This window comes from Paroedura picta, chromosome 13 (genome assembly GCF_049243985.1).
Source record: "Paroedura picta isolate Pp20150507F chromosome 13, Ppicta_v3.0, whole genome shotgun sequence".
Classification (NCBI taxonomy): domain Eukaryota; kingdom Metazoa; phylum Chordata; class Lepidosauria; order Squamata; family Gekkonidae; genus Paroedura; species Paroedura picta.
Genome location: NC_135381.1, coordinates 8,749,366 through 8,769,639, shown reverse-complemented (window position 1 = coordinate 8,769,639; position 20,274 = coordinate 8,749,366). Strand labels below are relative to the sequence as shown.

Below are 20,274 nucleotides of genomic sequence, written 5' to 3'. Positions count from 1 at the left end.
AGGAAGTGTAGGCAACGTAATGTGTTTTGAATTTGCAGTAGGCCTAACACCAGGAAAGAGGTAAAATATTGTGGGTTTATGTATGTGGGGAAGAGGGTGAAACAGGGACAAACACAAGAAAATGACCTCCGTGGGCCTGGGCTATCCAAGTCAGCATGAACCATTATGGAAGCTTCTTATTGTAGGGTTTCCTCTACGGCAGGGATAGTCAACCTGTGGTCCTCCAGATGTCCATGGACTACAATTCCCATGAGCCCCTGCTGGCGTTTGCTGGCAGGGGCTCATGGGAATTGTAGTCCATGGACATCTGGAGGACCACAGGTTGACTACCCCTGCTCTAGTGCAGCCCCTTTCCAGATAAGCATGTGTGGTTATTTTATCTCTTATTTTGCTTGTCTGGATGCAGCCCTGTTGGTTAATCTTGCTTTCTGGCAGCCTCCTTGTACGCAGGCACAAGTACGTTTACGGCTGCATGTCCAAACTGCTTCTGCTCCCATCTTTTCAAGACTGGAACGATTTCAGGTCGCCTGTATTTTGCATATTGCGTTCGTGCAGTCCGATCCTGTGCGTTATGGGGTTATTTAGGGGGGTATACTGGAAGAAATAACAAGGGTTCTACATTCAGTCTTGTTCCTGTAATAAAAGTAATCCGTTTCTTACAGCTGTCATTTGAGAGCAATGACGCAGGGCGGAAAAAGTTCTGTAATGGCAAATTTTCTCCTGGTTTTTCTTTTTTTTAATGGAACATTTGCTGTGTCCATAACAGTGTTATTTCATTCCTGAAATTAATTTCACAAACAGATCAGTACTATATCAGGAAGACGGGCCCGTCGCAAAGTTGTAATTCACTTTTTAAAAAGGAAACATTCTCTAGGAACCATGTCCCAATTTGCTCTACACCCAATACTTAAACTACATTAATTATGCTTGATTGATTTCCCCTCCCCATCAAATATTCCAGTTACTTGGCTACTGGAAACATGATCTAACCCAGGAAAGTAAACATGTATATTTCTTAAGTTTTACTTCCTAACTGTATTTCTTAACTTTCACTAACATTTGAGTTACCGTTAGTAAACAACACTTATGAGAGAAGAATTTGAGTGCAACTGATTTCAAGGGATCAGGAAAAAAGATTTATTCAAGGCGTGAGTTTTCGAGTGCAAGCACTCTTCCTGACTTGAAAGCTCACGCCTTGAATAAATCTTTGTTGGTCTTAAAGATTCCACTGGACTCTGATTTTGTTGTGATACTACAGACCAACACGGCTACCCACTTGAATTATTCCGCAGAGGGTTGGACTAGGTGACCCTGGAGGTCCCTTGAAACCCTATGATTCTATGCTGGGTCCAATGGATGAGGTCAGATGCTTAACAACACTGGGCAGAACCCTGAATTAGATGTATTGCTCTGATCCAGCACACCCCATCTCCTCTGAAACATCTCTGACCAATTTTCTTAGCCAGCAGTAGTGGGAGAGGCATCCCAAGCCTGGTGTGTGTGGGGGGGAGGGGTTGCTGGTGCCTTGCAAAGGGTCCTGAAATCGCTTGTCTAAGAATAGGCGTAGTGATGCTGAAGAGATGGAGACTCTGCTTCTGCATCCAGGGTCGCTAGGCAACACCGAGCCTTTCCAGGAAGCGATCTCAGCCATGTTGTAAGAGCAGGCCGTATGTGTGTATGTATATGCACACTTCTGCGGCGCTGGGAGCCTAGGATTGCGTGGAGGAGCCTGACGAGCGGAGGATTTCCTGGCAGCCTCATTACTGGCAGAAGGAGAGCAAACCGTAAATACAATCTGAGCTGCTCAAATGAGGGTAAACCTCCACAAATGTGCCGTGGCGCGAACGAGTGTGTAGACCCGTCCATGGCATGTTTTTTTCTGAGCAAGTGCTAGCGAATTCAGGGACAGGGTGGCCAATGCTGGGTGTGGAAGCTGCTGGGGGTTTAGGGATGGATGGGATTGTGTGTGTGTGTGTGTGTGTGTGTGCATGGGGAGGGGGATGGGATCTCAGTCCGGTCCAGGTGGGGCCTGTGGATATCCCGGAATTAGACCTCATCTCCAGACTGCAGAGATGAGTTGCCCTGGAGAAGATGGTGGCTTGGGAGAATGCACCGGGAGGCATCCCGCCCCACTGCCAGCTGGTCCCTCCCCAAATCCATCCCCTCCTTGGGCTCCAGTCACAAAATCTCCAGGTTTTTCCGAGCACGGACTTGGCTACTTTGAGAGTGGGATGGAATGCCATGAGGTTTACTCGTCAAAGCAGCTACCATTATTAGAGTCAGAGTCCCTTTATTGGCATCAGCAGTTACCATGATGACAATTACCAGCCATCTGGAGAGTCACAGCTGGTCCGTCCCTGGTGTATTCTGTGGTCTGGGGGGTTGAGACAGAGGAACTGTATCTGCCGTATAGCTGCAAGAGCCTCTCCTTGAGAGAATCCCCAAGTTTCCAAAAGATTGGACCAGGGGGCCCAATTCTAAGAGGAAGAAGAAGAGTTGGTTCTTATATGCTGCTTTTCTCTACCCGAAGGAGTCTCAAAGTGGCTTACATTCACCTTTCCTTTCCTCTCCCCACAACAGACACCCTGTGAGGTGGGTGAGGCTGAGAGAGCCATGATATTACTGCTCGGTCAGAACAGCTTTCTCAGTGCTGTGGGGAGCCCAAGGTCACCCAACTGGCTGCATGTTGGGAAGTGAGGAATCAAACCTGGCTCGCCAGATTAGAAGTCTGCACTCCTAACCACTACACCAAGCTGGAACCCAAAGAGGGTGCTCCCACCTTACCTCCATTTTTTCCTATGGTGGGGAAAACCAATAAGACCAGAAAATCGAAAATCACTTAGTGGTCCCCATGTTGACCCCTGCCTTGACATCTTGCACAAACTCAAACAGCAGCAGTGAAACAGCACCTCCTCACCTCACCGGCTAGGTTTCAACACCATTGTGTGTTTCCCTTCTCCTGTCCCAGGCTGATGTCCCACTGGTTGCGTGATAAAGGACAGCTTGTCCGCTCCATTATTGTTTTCCCAAGGAGAATACCCAACTATCGCTGAAAATCAGATCGTAGCCTGAGAACGTCCTGATATTCAGCATGCATTTGTGCATGTAAAACACCAGCGTGCATGTGCTAGCTCTTTGTTGATAATGCGTAATTTATTGGGCAGGAGGGAGGGGAGAAATTGAATCTGCAGAAGGATATCAAAGACAACCTGTGGGTGGGGAAAACAAGAAAGGAGGAGAAGCAAGCGATTCTTTTCACACATCTCTAATTCACAGCCTCGCGGGGTACGCAAATGTGTGTACGACTGTGTGGATCCTGGCCAGTATTCTGAAATTAGGAGCATTTCCTCATGCTCGTGCAGTCCCAGGAAATAGCTGAATCATTTCTCTTGCTGTCAGAAGCCACAACGGTCTCCGACAGCTGTTAATAATTTTTCGGGGCGTAGGCAAATGCAGGAGTAGGGAAGTGTGTGATGAAAACAGATAACATCACATGTGCAGTGAAGATAACCAGGCGATGGCTAACAAAAAAAGCTACAGAAGAAATTATCTTAGGGGCAATGTTGTATATTACAGCTACCATGTGGAGCCCCCTCTCCCCCAGGGCCTTTTGGCACGCACATCTAGTAGAAAGTTTTGCGGAATTGTTTACCGCAGCGTGTGGTGCATTTGGTGGAAATGTAGGAGAAGTCGGGGGTGGGGGAGAATCGTATGTCGTCAAAAGCAAAGGGTGAATGGGGTCTGGCACCCCCCACAGAAGCATTTTATCCTAGTAGCTCCAGGACCCACGGTTCCAGGGCCCCTGCAGTGCTGTATGGCTCGGGGGCCTTCACAGGGCCTGCAAAACGGAGCTCTTCCGCCAGGTCTACGGTTGAGGGCAGCACGGTGAGGACGATCTGGTTGGGCCCCACCCCTGGTGTTAGGCAGCACCTAGGCCATGTGGTATCGATGGCCCCCTATGTTATTAGATGTTTTGTGGGGGATGGGTGATTAAGTCATACTGCCATGTGCTGCAGTTGTTATGTTTATGTCCTGTATTTTAATGAGTTATTTATTGGGGTTTTAGCTAAGGACAATTGTAACCCACCACGAGCCTGTCTCAAGAGTGGCAGGAAATAAATTTAATAATAATAATAATAATAATAATTAGGGACTGCAAGAACGAAAAAAAGTGTGAGTGCTCTGTTAGCAACTGAGCACGTACATCGCTCATTGAGCATGTGTGCACACCACAACCCACCTAAGTGTGAAGGTGCCCTTAGATATTGGGGCATTATGCTTGCACCTCCCACTTCAAGAAATGTTTTCAGCGGAATTAAGCTGTCGGCTGCGTCCAGAGTTCCAGCTACCCCTGGGAGAGCGGCCCTGCAGTTCCTTGCACGGCACAACTAACCGAACCAGTTGTTCTCTGCTAAGGCCCTGCGGATCCTTGAACTGGCTCTGATGTTATGGGCCCTGCAAATCCTTAAACTGGGACTGACCCCCCTCCCCTATGCCCTCTCTAATGATTCAGGGCCCTTGTGAACCTTCTGGACAGGATGGGGGAGTCCTGAAATGATCTGGCCTAACTCTGACCCTGAAACACAACTGTACATGTTTGGGCTTGGCCCCATGCGCTGTGCCCAAGTGCTAGCCAAACATCCCACACTCAGAGGCATTGTGTGGCAGTGGAAGGAAACATTGACTACATGACCCAGCTAGCCCAGGGCAAGTTTCAGGGACCACACCCACAGTGGGTGGATCGCTGCTGTTTTGATGCTGGTCCCGTGTTGCTTGCGACTTATTTGTGTTTACTGTCAAACAAGCTGCCTTGACCGAGGTGCCACCAGAACTGTGCCCTGTTCTGAGAGTTTTCCAGGGCAACTGCTGTCCCTAGCCAGGCTGTTTCCAATTGGCTAGGGCGCATATTATTTATTCATTGATTTTCTCTATTTATACCAGGGGTAGTCAAACTGCGGCCCTCCAGATGTCCATGGACTACAATTCCCAGGAGCCCCTGCCAGCAAATGCTGGCAGGGCTTCTGGGAATTGTAGTCTATGGACATCTGGAGGGCCGCAGTTTGACTACCCCTGATTTATACCACGCACTTCACTCCACAGGGGAATCAAAGCTGCAGTACACGAGTCTCCTTTATTTTATCCTCAAAACAACCCTGTAAGGTAGGCTTGGCTGAGAAGATGACTGGCCCAAGATCACTCAGAAAGCTTTCATGGCAGAGTGGGGATTTGAACTGGGATCTTTCCGATCCTGCTGTAACTGCTGAACCCCAAATTTGCCAAGTAATGCCCTTTTCCATCCATCCATCCATTCATCCATCTACCCACCTATTTTGTAACCTGCTGCTCTCGGAGACTGGCTCGCAGCGGGTAACAACAAATAATCCAACAATAAAACCCTATAAAATACCCATTAAAAACCCCAGTCAACAATATCAGCCTAAAACATCCAGGATAAGTTGAGTTGCAGGAACTCCCACACTCCCGGAATAACATTAGAAGGGTGTGGTGTGTGATAGGTACAAAAAGGAGAGTGAACTCCCTTCTTTCTGCCCTGTTTCAGTACCTCTTGGGGGAACTTGAGGACTGATTTATGTGTTAACTGGTGCTTGTATCATGAGCTAAGGAAACAATTGCAAAAAAGGGGTCAGGAGGTTTGGGCGGGAAGCCTCACAGCCTGCTGAGGGCTTTATGTGAACGAGACAACCGCTGAACCAGCGAGCGTGTTGATTCCCTCAACATCTGGTGTTGACAGATGTTAGGTCTCCGACACGAGATCTGTCCAGAGAACAGCAGCCGGCAAAACATGAGCATCATCCTCACTCTAGGTTTGTGATGTCTCAACACAGCCTTGGCCTGTTTCTGATCAAACCAAGCGAAGGGAGAGCTGTGTTTTATTGTAGCAATTTGGGGAGTCTTTGGCTAAATAAGGATGTGCCAATGCAACACCTGGGTGCTGACAATTTGTCATGGCTTAGGGTATCCTCACCACCACCCTGCTGTAGAAGTGGCACCTTCCTGAGAGCCAGCTTGGTGTGGTGGTTAGGAGTGCAGACTTGTGGTGAGCCAGGTTTGATTCCGCGCTCATCCTCCATATGCAGCCAACTGGGTGACCTTGGGCTCCCCACAGCACTGATAGAGCTGTTCTGACCGAGCAGTGATATCAGGGCTCTCTTAGCCTCATCTACCTCACAGGGTGTCTGTTGTGGGGAGAGGAAGGGAAGGCAAATGTAAGCCGCTTTGAGATTCCTTCGGGTAGAGAAAAGTGGCATATAAGAACCAACTCTTCTTCTTCAGTAATATCAGGGCTCCCTCAGCCTCACCTCCCTCACAGGGTGTCTGTTGTGGGGAGAGGAAAGGGAAGGTGACTATAAGATGCTTTGAGACACCTTCAGGTAGGGAAAAGCGGCATATAAGAACCAACTCTTCCTCTTATTCAGTAATATCAGGGCTCTTTCAGCTTCACCCAACTCACAAGGGGTCTGTTGTGGGGTATCATTGGGACTGTAAAACAGCCTTTCTCTACTTTTTTACCATTGAGAAACCCCTGAAACATTCTGCAGGCTTGGAGAAACCCCGGAGGTGGCACAATTATGTATAACATGGTTGTGCACCTGGGACCCCTCCCCTCCCCACCTCATCTAGGCTCATCATTAACTATTTGGGGAGGGTCAACATGACCATATATAGTCATATCACCCAATAAATGTATTTTAAATACTTCCAGGGCTTTCTAGAAACCCCAGGGTTTCACAAAACCCTAGTTGAGAAAGCCTGGTGTAAAATGTGGCTGACCTCTGGCACTATTATACTTGATCAGACCAGCATTGGGCATGTGTGCTCAGATTGGGTCAGGGTGAGGAGGCCAGGGTTCGTGCCTCCGCACCTGTGGAAACCATCCCGGAAGGTGTTGCCCCTTGGACAGATGGCCCCTTGGAGGGGGAACCATCCCGGAAGGTGTTGCTGGACAGATGGCCCCTTGGAGGGGGAAAGGCTTTCCTCCACCAAGTGTACCCTGCCGGTATCTGCCTGCTCCTTGCTTTGCAGTGGTGGCAAAAAAATAATAACAAAATGAGGTCAGTAGATGTGCCTCCCAGCAGCTGGACTCCTGCTTCTCGAAGCCCCCGGATTGGCTCCACAGGGCCCCGGCTGGTCTCTCGCTTCTTGAATTATTCATGCCACAAATGGATAAAACGGCGAGCTGGGAAGCGGAGGGGATCTTGTGGGCGTGCGCGTGGTTACTTCAAGAGAGTCCAGCTTTTTTTCCAGAATATAAAGTGCAAAATTAGTTTTGTTCCTCTCGGTACTCCAGCTTCTTGTGAACTGCTGCCTCACACCTTGCTTCAGCCTTTCTCCACTTTTTTTACCATTGAGAAACCCCGGGAATATTGTTCAGGCTTCGAGAAATCCCAGAAGTTGTGCCATCGTGCGGAATAGGGTTGGGAAGCAGAGCTGTGTCCACATTCACCCAGGGTCTCTTCCCTTCCCACCCCCTCCAGGCCCATCATTGGCCATTGGGGGGGGGTGACATGATTGTATCTGGTCATATCACCCGATAAATGTTTAACAAATTAAAAATATATATATATTACAAATTAACTCCCACCCACTCAGGAAACCCTTCCAGATCTGTCAAGAAATCCTGGCCTACTTAGACCCTTAGTTCACTGAGCCGGGGTGATGTCAAAGTAACAATTCTGGGGTAGGATTCAGGAGACCCCCCAGGAAGCGCAAAAGCCAGTGGGTGACCTGGAGCTAGTAATTATCTTCCTGCTTAACCTACCTCACAAGGTTGTTGTGTGAGAAAATACTGGGAGGAAAGCCCCTCACCTGAGCTCACTGGGCAATAGTTTAATGAATAATATATCCGGGATGGTGGGGCAGGTTTGGTGGGTTTCTTTTTGGGAAGGAAGGGTTTATTTTAAATGTTGGCACCTTTTAATTCCCACCTTATCCTCTGAGTTGCTCACAAATGATGTAAACATTGGATTTTGGGCTGGGTTCGTTATTTAAAGCCATATCCTTGTGCATGAGGCTAAATCTGTGAGGTTCCCTTTAGACATCACAGAATCTCAGGTGGAGTAAAGTAGGGAACTTTTGTTTGGAGACATTGTTGGTGCATTGGTTAAGATCGGCTTGTTTTTCACTGGGGCAGTTATCCCTTTCTTGAAATAGCCATTCAGATTTTGGTTTTTTGACAATAGCTGTTGCTTACATCCACAGTAAACAAACACAAGAAGGCTTCTTATACAGCTGACTCTTCTCAGTTGGTTAAATTGTAATAACAAACACAGACTGAATCTCATATGTTTTGTCTGAGGAAAACTTTGTTACAGTAACTGACTCTGTCTCAAACACACAGTCACATAGAAGCAGAGGCACTGACTGACTGAGATTCTGTTAACTGACTCTAACTGCCACTAACTGACAAAACCGTACAGGTTGAATTTTCCCAGCATGCACCACTCCTCCTTCCAGTATATAGAGTGCCTGTATACAAGGATGCAAAAATCCAACAACAACCCTGCAAGGTAGGTTGGGCTGAGAGTTCAACGCCACCCAGCAGCGTGAAAATTTGAGTCCAGGGTCTCCTAGATCCTAACTTGACATGCTACCCACAATACCACCCTGGCTTTGGCTTGTACACTGAGGGAAATGGGGGAAATGTTCTTATAGAGGCAGGATGGAGGTACGTTTAGCTTGGCCGTTTTCAACTGTTTGACCCTGGAGGAGTCCCTGAAATAATTTATCAGGCCTCGAGGTGATGTCAGATGGCCAGACCTCCCTGCCACGCCCCTGGAAGTGACATCACCGCCCATGTTAACAGGCAGGCCCAAGGACTACGGAGGGGGGAGACATTAGGCCGTAGAACCTCTCCGGAACTCCTGCGGACCCTGGTTAGGAATCCCTGGCTTAGTCTGTAGGACAAGAGCTGAAGCAATCTGTATTCGAAATCTATTCTCAGCCATGAATCCATTGAGAAATGAGATCTTGGAAGCAAGACTGATGTGATATCTGCATAGATTCCATTACGGTTGACAGAGTTCAAGTTCTCTTTGAGTGGATGGTTCAGAAGGTTGTCTCTCGGACATGAGAACGTGGTGCAGGCCACGTTTCATTTTACTTTCGGAAAGCAGAACAGCATCTGACAAAAAAAAAATCCATTGAGATCTGCATTAACGCATGTTGTCAGAGAGTTCCTTAGTATGTACTGCATTTCCCATGCGGTCACTGCTATGGGTTTCTGTGGTTTTGGGCTTCTTTGATTTTCCTCTCCCAAACATCCACACTATGTTTAGCCTTGAAGCACCAGGGGAAAAAAATGTTGCCTGTTTACTCTCATGCATTCCTCCTAGAGAAATGATTTTGAAATCTCCCTTGACTGCCCAGGATGCCTCGATGCAATTCACACAGAGCAGGGAGTGAATGCAGGATCCAGGCTGCCAAGGCCCCAAAACTGCTGTTGAGTTTACCAAAACAGGGAGGAGTCTTGCAACACCAGAAAGACTGCACATTTATTGAATAATCTGCCTTTGTGGGCTATGGTCCACTCCCATTTTGAGGCCTTATTCTGTCACTGTGTGTAAAATATCAGCAAGTGCACAGCCAATTTATGACAGGGCTGACAGTGTATTGTGTCAAAACAGCCTTCCTCAACTTTTTACTGTTGAGAAACCTCTAGAACTGGCGTGATCATGCAGAATATGGCTGGGTAGCAGAGCCGTGGACATGCCCACCTGGGGCCCCTCCCCTCCAATCCCATCGTTGGCTATTATAACGGAACTCCAAGGCATGGAGATTAGTTTCCCTGGAGAAAATACCTGCTTTGAAGGTCAGTGATATTATCCCCTGCTGATGTCCTTCTCCTAGCCCTGCCCTCCCCAGGACCTACCCCCAAATCTCCAGGAATTTCCCAGGCTGTAGTTGGCAGCTCTGTTTCTGTTGCAGCTTTATGAAGGGTATTTTAATATCCATTTTTCTGTTCTTGTCGTATTTGAAGCTTGTGATCAAGTTTAGCAAATGTTTTTAAGTTAAGAGCTGAACCTCCCGGAGCAGTTTTTGAGGGGAGGTGGCCAATAAGGATTTCAGAGATATAAGCCTTTTTTTTTTTTAAATGTTGGGGTTGAGAATTCATGAATGTCTGCCAACCGGTTCCTCTGGAGGGCCAACGGCAGGGCACAGAGGGATGGACTGTGGGGTGTGGAGCTTCATGGCAACCTTGCAGGAGTATGGAAGGGCGTGACGACTGACAAGGGTGAAGAATTGGCCTGGTGTGACTGGAGCGACACGACAGTAATCCCCAAGAGAATGTCAAGTGAAGAGGAGGAAATGGAGGAGAAGATTTAGGGCGGTCCCATAATTAGTCTTCATATTTTGCAGGCTGGTCCTTATTTTGTTTCCTGTCTGTCTTTCTGTCCCTCGGTGCCTGGGGTTGGGCGCAGAAAAAAAAGCTAGGCGGTCATTTTATTCCTGGTTTCCAGATGAAAAATCTGAGGTAAACAAACACAACCCAGGTTTCTCCCCATCCCCGCACAAGAGCTCAGGGCTGGTTATAATGCATTACATTTCCCTTGTTATTCTGATTTTCAGTCAGCCCTTTTTTGTTAACAAACAGAGAAACTTGATGTATCTAAAGTATTTTGAAAGGGCAGAATTAGACATCATGGTATGTAGTATGTAGGCTGATTCTGTGAAGGTTCAAGGGGGTGGCAGGTGACAGTGGAGGAGCAATTGGGATGTGATTGTCCTGCACAGTGCAGGGGTTGGACTAGATGACCCAGGATGTCCCTTCCAACTCTAGGATTGTATGATTCTATGTTAGTGTGGCCAACTTTAGGTATGGAAATACCTGTAGATTGGAGGCTGGAAGCTGGATGAGGGTGGGTCAGGGAGGGGGAGGGGACCTTGGTAGGGTATAATGCCTTGCAATCCACCTTCCAAAGCAGCCATATTTCTCAGGAGAAGTGGAACAAATGATATGAATGAATGAATGAATGAATGAATGAATGAATGAATGAATGAATGAATGATTTCTTAAACATCCAGAAGAAGTTCCTGACAGTTAGAGCAGTTTCTCAGTGGAACAGGCTTCCTCGGGAGGTGGTGGGTTCTCCATCTTTGGAAATCTTTAAAAAGAGGCTGGATAGCCATCTGACAGAGAGTCTGATTCTGTGAAGGTTCAAGGGGGTGGCAGGTGACAGTGGGTGAGCGATTGGGATGTGAGTGTCCTGCACAGTGCAGGGGGTTGGACTAGATAACCCAGGAGTTCCCTTCCAACTCTGTGATTCTATGATTTGGAGATCACCGGTAAGTCTAGATTTCACATTCTAGTATAAATTTGGCTGGGGTCTTGAGGCCAGGACTTCGACACCGTTTTAGGCCTCAGCTGTAGGCCTAACCCTAGGAAGCAAGATTCCACTCCAGCAGCACTTTAATGAAACAAGTTTTCCTGGGTGTGAACTTTGGAGAGCCTCTTTTATCCTGGAAATTATACCCTGGTCATTGGCGGGGAATGAGGGTAACATTGCCAAATCCTGGTTTGAAAAGTCCTAGAGATTTGAAGAAGGAATTTGAGGAGGGGAGGTGCTTCGGCGGGCTGCAGTGCCCGAGTCTACCTTCCAGAGCAGGGGTAGTCAAACTGCGGCCCTCCAGATGTCCATGGACTACAATTCCCATGAGCCCCTACCAGCGTTTGCCACCATGCCTAACACAGCCCAGTTGCAAGGCATCGGAGGGTTTGGCAACATGACCCAGCCGGACATTTCGAGCGCGAATCCACCGCGGACTTTGCCCTTCCTAGATTTCCGAATCCTTTGTGTTCGTGCGCATCTATGCAAAACTCTCACTCATCAAGAAGAGAGCAGATATCATCTTGTCATCTTTGGGGAAAAAAACAGCCTCAGTGCAGCTTGGGTGAAACCTCCACCCTTCCCCGATGCACTCCCAGCCCTGGGAAAGCGCCCAAGTTTTGACTTCACATATCAAAACTGTTTAAATAAACAAAGCCCAGTAGGAAAACCTCCCAGCGCACCACTTTCCTGGCTGTCTCCTCTGGACTGTATTATTATTATTTTTTGCTCAGCTTGGGCTGTGCGTGTGAATAGGTTGCTGCAGGCCATTGGGAGGCTGTGCGATCGTATTATTTGAGGCCGGTCCTTGCTGGCGCCTTCTGAAAAGCTTTCCTGTTCGGGGCAGCGGGCCCTGGCCCTTTGGGCAGCTGCCTGCAGGCTCCAGCCGGTACCAAGACCTTTTATTGCTCATTCCTGCTTGGAATTGCTGATGGGTTCCCCAGCTTCTCTCCCTCTTCTGCTGGCTTCTGCGCTGGGGAGGGGAGATGTCAATCAATAGCGGGATTGTTCCCTTGGTAAACAAGTGGCGGTAGGTACAGAGCGAGGCTGAGCCTGTTTGGAGGATAAAGATCTCTGTGTCGAGGATAGTCCGTGGCAGCTCACGCACTCCTCCCAAATCAAGGGGGAGCTGAAATCCCCACTCAAACCACTCCTGCCAGCCCTGTCTTCGTTCTGCCCAAAATACACCCATCAACATTGCCAGTCCTTGGACGGAGGGATGCCAGTCCCCAGGTAGGACCTGGGAATCCTCCTGCCCCTGGTTTTACTGTGGGAGGTTTCTGCAGATGACTCAAAAACACAAGTCTTTGCCTGGGTGTGACGGGCTAGGTTTACCGAGAAGCTAGGTTTATCGAGAGCAAGCAAGCTAACCCGGCAATACCTTTGGCAGGATAGACAAGGCATATAACGCCCCAACCCCCTCCCCCTCCCGTGAGAATCGGAGAAACAGGAGATCTTCAAAGGGCCAGATAGTGCAGCGTTCAAGGCCAAGTCACCGCATTCTGGAGCCAAGAGGAGATGGGTGGGAGGCGGGGAGGCGGGAAAGGTGAGGAAACGAAAGGAAACAGCTACAGCAACAAACTTGGCCGTGGGCTCTGCATATACACATCGAACAAACGCTAATAAGAATTATGGCAGAAGCATGGTATTTTGGACATACAGCTCATCTCCAGGTGACAGAGGTCAATTCCCATGGAGGAAATGGATGCTCTGTAGGGTGGATGCCAGAGCATTATGCTCCACTGAGGCCCCTCCCTGCCCCACTCCTGGCTCCACCCCCAAAGTCTCCAGGTATTTCCCAGCCCAGAGCTGGCAACCCGATTTGGAAGTGGAACGAAGTTGAGTCCGGAGGCATCCTTTAAGCCCGAGAAAATTTCATTCAAGGTGTAAGCTTTCGTGGGCATAGCACGCTTCCTCGGACACAGTGAAATCGGTCTGAGGAAGCGTGCTGTGGACCCAGAAAGCAACGCTTTGGCCACCCGTGATGATGGTCCTATCACCCTTTAAATGTTTAACACATTTTTTTAATATATATAAAAAACATTAAGTCCCACCCATTTGGGAAACCCTTCCAGGGCTGTCAAGAAACCCCAGGGTTTCACAAACTCCTGGTTGAGAAAGGTTGTGGAATCCCCCTCCCCGCCCGCTCAGGATCACCTGTCACCCAATTTGCATCCTTTTAAGGCAAGAGAGCCTCTTGTGGTGCAGAGTGGTAAGGCAGCTGTCTGAAAGCTTTGCCCATGAGGCTGGGAGTTCAATCCCAGCAGCCGGCTCAAGCTTGACTCAGCCTTCCATCCTTCTGAGGTCGGTAAAATGAGTACCCAGCTTGCTGGGGGGTAAACGGTAATGACTGGAGAAGGCACTGGCAAACCACCCCGTATTGAGTCTGCCATGAAAACGCTAGAGGGCGTCACCCCAAGGGTCAGACATGACCTGGTGCTTGCACAGGGGATACCTTTACCTTTACCTAAGGCAGGGGTAGTCAAACTGCGGCCCTCCAGATGTCCATGGTCTACAATTCTCTTGGGAATTGTAGTCCATGGACATCTGGAGGGCCGCAGTTTGACTACCACTGTTTTAAGGTGTAAATGACATGGAATGTACCGGTGGCGACCTAGTTTCCATGAGGACGGTCACCCTTTCTACGTTTTATGATCCTGCGTACAGGGAGTCCACCAGCGGCAAGAGTAGGCACCTGGGAGAGTCATGCTTTACCCTCAATCCAGGCAGCTCTTGTTTTGGGAGCCTTGGCGTTTGCACGTTCTCGGCGAGCTCCCTGTATGCGTGGCTATAACATTTGCGTGAGCACAAAGTTCCAACAGCTTTCGATTTAGCCAATGTCTGTTTAACTCAAGCCTGCATCAGATCACTGGCAGTCTTCAAGCAAAGATTGGATACACACTTTTCTTGGATGCTTTAGGATGCTTTGGGCTGATCCTGCGTTGAGCAGGGGGTTGGACTAGATGGCCTGAATGGCTCCTTCCAATTCTATGGTTCTATGATTCTAGATGAGGACATGTCCTATCACAATCATAGGACTGTTCTAGGGAAGAATGCCAAACTGAGAATGTAGGGCCTTTATATGTTAAAAGGGATACATAAATTATGGCCATTAATAATACTTGCCAGGCATGTATCGTGGGAAATGCTCGACCAGATCCCACCGTCCTCTGACAGTCGCTGTTTCTCCTCTGGAGCTATAATCGCTCGACTGATGCTTTGGTGGATGAGCAGTTTTTTGATATCCCCCCCCCCCCATTCATTTAAGGAATGCAGGAAATGCCACAGTGAGAAGTCTCACGATAGCTGCGGCCAGATCCTCAAATGCCCCTGAGGACCGATGCCAACAAGGGGGGGGGGGGAAGAGGGATTAATAGAATACATTTTCAGTCCCCCTTTTTATACCCCTCGCTAAAAACACAAACCTTTGTGGTGCCTATGCACCTTTAGTTCTGACCTCCTTGAAAGTACACTGCATAAATCGCAATGCTATTCTTTTGCTTTTCTCTACCCGAAGGAGTCTCAAAGCAGCTTATAATCTCCTTCCCTTTCCTCTCCCCACAACAGACGCCCTGTGATGTAGGGGAGGTGGAGAGAGAACTCTGATAGAACTGCTGTATGAGAACAGTTCTATAGGGCTGTGAGTAGCCCAAGGTCACCCAGCTGGCTGCATGTGGAGGAGCGGGGAATCAAACCCTAACCACTCCTAACCAGTGCACCAAGCCTAATTCTCTTTGTCAGCAGTTCTAAGCAGGTCTACTCAGAAACCCACTCAAGTCTATTTGATGCCTCTTACACTCAGGAAAATGTTGGTAGGATTAGTGCTGTTCATTGCATAAAGAAATGCCTTTAAAAAATGCACAAGCCCTGAAAATAGTAACAAGAACTATTTTATGCACTCAACTGGGTAGCCGTGTTGATCTGAAATGGTGCAACAGAAATTGAGTCCAGTAGCAGCTCGGTGTAATGGCTGGGAGCTCAGATTTCTAATCTGGTGAGCCGAGTTTGATTCCCAGCTCCTCCACATGCAGCCAGCTGAGTGAGCTTCGGCTAGTCACAGTTCTCTTAAAGCCATTCTCACAGAGAAGTTCTATCAGAGCTCTCTCAGCCCTACCTACCTCACAGGGCATCTGTTGTGGGGAGGAGAAAGGGAAGGCAATTGTAAGCCACTTTGAGACTCCTGATAGATAAAAGCAGCATATAAGAACCAACTTAAAGGTGCTACTGGACTCAATTTTTATTTTATGTGCTGGTAACAAGAGCCTAAGGATGATGGATAGGCAGCGCACTGTGGTGACTGGACAAGGAATGGGAAGATCTGGGTTCGAATTCACGTAATCTGTTCTGCAGGGTTGCACTGTGGACAAAGAGCCCGGCAGCCCTGTGCTCCTCCAAAGGAAGGACTTAAAAAAAAATAAAATAAAAAGGTAATTCAAATGGGACACAGAAAGAGAGACAAGGTGGCACCGTGTAACGAGGCATGAAATGACTGCACTATGGAAATGCCCAGGAATGTGACATCCTGCATATTCCTCCTTTCCCCCTTTGATGTGCCTTGTAATTTATTTCATGTATCTATAAGATCTTCAAGCCTCGTTGGAAAACCGATTCAGTCATCCTCTAATCCTGGTCCGCAGTAAGCCAAGTGGCACGGAGGATGGTACATCAGGGTGTGGGAATTCCAGCTACAGCCGGGAACAATCCCGTACGTGTGCAGAAAGCGAGCATCAGTAAAGAGGCATGCAATAATTCACTCTTATGGAATGGCAGCTTGGCTTGTTGGCATTCTGCATGTTATTTGTATATGCACTGGGACGCCCGCCCTGTTTCTGTTTTTTGTTTGTGTCATGCTCAAGCATGGCCAGGAAAGGGAGGCTGGAGCTGCTCACATTTTATATATATATTATTTGATTTCTGGACCGCTTCTCTTCACAAGGAGACCCCGGCCGTTAACAGTTAACAATCTCTCACCCCCACTTCACCGACCCCAGCCGTCTTCAGTCTGGCCTGCAGGGTTGGCTGTAGGTCAGGAATATATAGAATCATATAATCATAGAGTTGGAAGGGGCCATACAGGCCATCTAGTCCAACCCCCTGCTCAACGCAGGATCAGCCCTAAGCATCCTAAAGCATCCTATGCCCAGGCAAGAAAAAAAAAGGGGTGGGGGAGCCTAAAAGGAGAGGAGAGGCAGAAGGTGCATGTGATATTAGGCTGTTCTGGTTTCAACCATAGGCCTGGTGGAAGAGTGTAGCCTTACAGGCGCTGTGAAACTATGATAACTCCATTGAGGGCCTGATCTCAGATGGCAACTCATTCTACTAGGCTGGGGCCAGGGCTGAAGAGGCCCTGGCCCAAATAAGAGAAGGACCCCAGAGCATATCCAAGAGAGATTATGCCACGAAGAAGCCCAGGAAGTTTCTGTTGCTCCCCGAGTCATAATTAAGGCCAATTTACTATGCACACAATGTTTCTATTTCAGCTGCTATTCCAGGATAACTCTGCCTTATGCTCAAGAACGAAGGGGGATGCATCTCGGGTCTCTAAAGGCGATTGCTTCCAGCGAACGGGAAATGGAGCAAAATAATTCATAAGGGGCCAGCGTCTCTTCTGAAGTTCCATCAAGCTAGGCCGTGGACTTGGGTTGAATGCATTCATTGACAGCGTGGGGTGGGAACAACCGTCCCCCTGCCAAAGAACATAGTCAAAAGGGGTGTTTGTAGCTCTTGCCAAGATGGCTCGAACTCAAGACTAACCTGCCCGTCACATTGGCCTCTCTGTTACTCAGCCAGGCCAAATTTGTCACGCTTGCAGTAGAGGAATCTGCCTTGAGCTGTTATAAGACGCTCTCCATTTAGGACTTGGAAACGGTGATTGGTCGGTCGGTGGAAGGGAAGGTATGGGTCACGTAGTTTCGTGTCTGCAACAGGGATGGTTGAAGGAGGCGAGTGCAGACAGGCTGGGTGTTGGACAAGATCCGATGAGAGAATTCTTGCAGGTTTCCTCAAAAGTTTTGGGGTTGCTCAGAGAAGTTCCTTGAGGGAATTAGTGCTTGGATGTGACCTGTTCCCCCAGTCTTCTGAGCCTGGTTCTGTCACTTAACATTGATCGTCTGTGATGGAGGCACACAGAGATCTTTTCCAATTAACTGTCCCCACCAGCCCCCTGGCGGTCCTTTCCCTCTGGCAGCGTGGCAATTTTTCTGACCCTTCCCAAGGATTGCTTCCAAAGGGAAACGCGGTGTAGAAAAATAGATTCCCCCCCCCTCTGCGTTTCACACGCAGTCTTCCAAGCCCTGTTTGAGACACCCTGATTGTCTTCCGGAATGTCAACATTCTTTCTAGCTGTGCCATTAGCTGTCTACTCTAATAAACCTTTTGGGTCTCACTTATCTAGAAGACCTTAAAAAGATTCACCTCCCTCCTTTCGGGGATGACATTTCCATGAACTCTGCTGCCTCAGTTCTTGCTGCTTTGGAACCTGACAACTTAGTGCATCCCTGATTTCTTTTCTGTCAAAGCATTTTAAAAGGCAAGGCCGGATTTCGAGGGGACTTGCAAACATGTTTTAAAAAATCCCTTTTTCAGGGGGGTGGGGGTGGCGGCGAGATGTTATTTCTGCTGCAGGAACTGGGAGGAGATGAAACTCTCTTGAGGCCCCGTGGTTGCCTGTTAACAGGACTGGGGAAAAATAGCACTCAAGTGATGCAACAGTTGCTTGCAAAAGCATGGCTCAAATGCGACACAAGGTCTCGTAAAAGAGAAACGCACCCCACCCGTCTGTTTTAATGGCACATGGAAATTGGTGCCAATTACTGCACCATTGTGGTCGACTCCTGGGCCATGGCCTGCTGACGACATCTCTTGCAACTCTGCAGGGCTTATGCTGCTGATGCCTGAGAACCTGCTTCTATCAGACCTGGGCCCTTTATGCACACATTGGATGATGAGCAGCATGATGAGCCCTGGCATGCAGCTAACGTTTCAAGAATTGCCATCGCTACATCATGATACCAATAGGTATATTACATCAGTACGTATATTACCGCATACATTTCTATCTGCAAGGAAGCACATTTTCTTGACTTTCTTTGATCACTTCTCATTTGCCTGCATTCCAGTGAAAGAGGAACCATTAACCACTGAGGGAAGGGTACTGAGTCGAGACCAAAGTGATGTAGGTTGAGCAATTCCAACTTGGCCCCACGATGAAACCGTCATCTTGAGCTCGACCGGTTGCCGTCCCTTACAGCAGGGGTAGTCAACCTGTGGTCCTCCAGATGTCCACGGACTACAATTCCCACGAGCCCCTGCCAGCAAATGCTGGCAGGGGCTTGTGGGAATTGAAGTCCGTGGACATCTGGAGGACCACAGGTTGACTACTCCTGCCTTACAGCACAAGCTTCCTAAGGATGCGGTGAGCTTCCCCTCACTGGTGGTCTTTAAACAGCGGCTGGACAGATACTTATCCTGGATTTATTTATTTATTTATTATTTATTTATTTATTTATCATACTTATATACCGCCCTCCCCGGAGGCTCAGGGCGGTTGGCCCATATGGCCCATATGGCCCCTCCCAACTCTATGATTCTATGTTTCTTTAGGGTGATCCTGCGTTAAGCAGGGGATTGGACTAGATGGCCTGTATGGCCCCTCCCAACTCTATGATACCTTAGGCTGATCCTGCATTGAGCAGAGGGTTGGTCTAGATGGCCCAAATGACCCCTCCCAATGATTCTATGATTCTTTAGGCTGATCCTGTATCTTTTGTGAGCTGTTTAATTGTGTGTGGTTTTATACTGGGGTTTTAATTGGGGTTTTAGTTGGGGTTTTATCCAGTTACTCTAACCCGCCATGAGCCATAAGGGAGTGGTGGGCAATAAATCAAATAAACTCAATATTGAGCAGGGAGAGTTGGACTACATGGCCCATATGGCCTCTCCCAACTCTATGATTCTATGTTTCTTTAAGGTGATCCTGCGTTAAGCAGGGGATTGGACTAGATGGCCTGTATGGCCCCTCCCAACTCTATGATTCTTTAGGCTGATCCTGCACTGAGCAGGGGGTTGGACTAGATGTCCTGTATGGCCCCTCCCAACTCTATGATTCTATGATTCTATGATTTAGGCTGATCCTGCATTGACCAGGGGGTTGGACTAGATGCCCTGTATAGCCCCTTCCAATTCTATGATTCTAAGATATCATATTTTTGTTTAATATTACATTTGCCAGCCAACATTCTACTCCCCAGTCCTATAAAGCCACAATCCAGTCTGTTACTAGCATGCGTTCGTTTATAAGATGTTTGTATTTTGCTAAAAATTGAATCTATTTTCCCTTTAGCCCTTGAAATATAGAATTCTCCATGACAGCCTTTAGAGATGCCCGGTAAAAGCTTAGAACTCTTGGGCCCAGCCCATGTCCCAAAATAAGATCCTCGCGTGTACAGTTCAGCTGATCACGGCTGGCTGGGTAATAATCCACTCATTCATTCAGCGACAGCCTCTTTAATCGTGCCTCCACTCCACATGTCAACCGAAGACAAAGCACCTCCGGGGGTCCTTTGATTTTGCTGTGCCAAGACCGGACAAAGGAATGGTTTTTCTTCTCCCCCTGCTAGGGTGGGCATGACAGTAGCTCTAAAGAGGAGGATCGCCATTGTGTTCTGCGCCCCATCCCAGCAGAGGGTGTCTTTTGTGTCGCTCTGATGCTTTGAGATCCCTGGCACGGGGAATCTCAATACTTGTCACTTCGTACCATAATACTTGTCACTTCGTACCAGATTTTCTTCCTGTTGAGGTCAAGGGCAGCTTCAGTTTGAGGTCTGGATGGGGCTCAGCAAGTGTTTAAAATTTTGTGCTTCTCTGCAGCAGAAACTTGAATGAATTAACTGCCTTCAGGCCTCCACTGCGTGGCTTGTTGGGGATGGGC

General features: G+C 48.3%; 1 protein-coding gene across 3 annotated transcripts in view; it reads left to right on the top strand.

Moving 5' to 3' along the window:
* Nucleotides 1-20,274, top strand: part of SEPTIN5 (septin 5) — a 46,244-nt gene that overhangs the window by 2,008 nt on the left and 23,962 nt on the right. Inside the window, exon 1 of one of the 3 annotated variants that reach the window (XM_077308202.1) lies at nt 1,792-1,814. The exons of the other annotated variants lie outside the window; for them this stretch is intronic. Within the exon in view, the coding sequence (XP_077164317.1) occupies nt 1,809-1,814 (6 nt within the window). The 5' untranslated portion in view covers nt 1,792-1,808. Of the gene's footprint in view, nt 1-1,791; nt 1,815-20,274 lie in introns of those variants that run through there. 3 annotated transcript variants of the gene reach the window in all.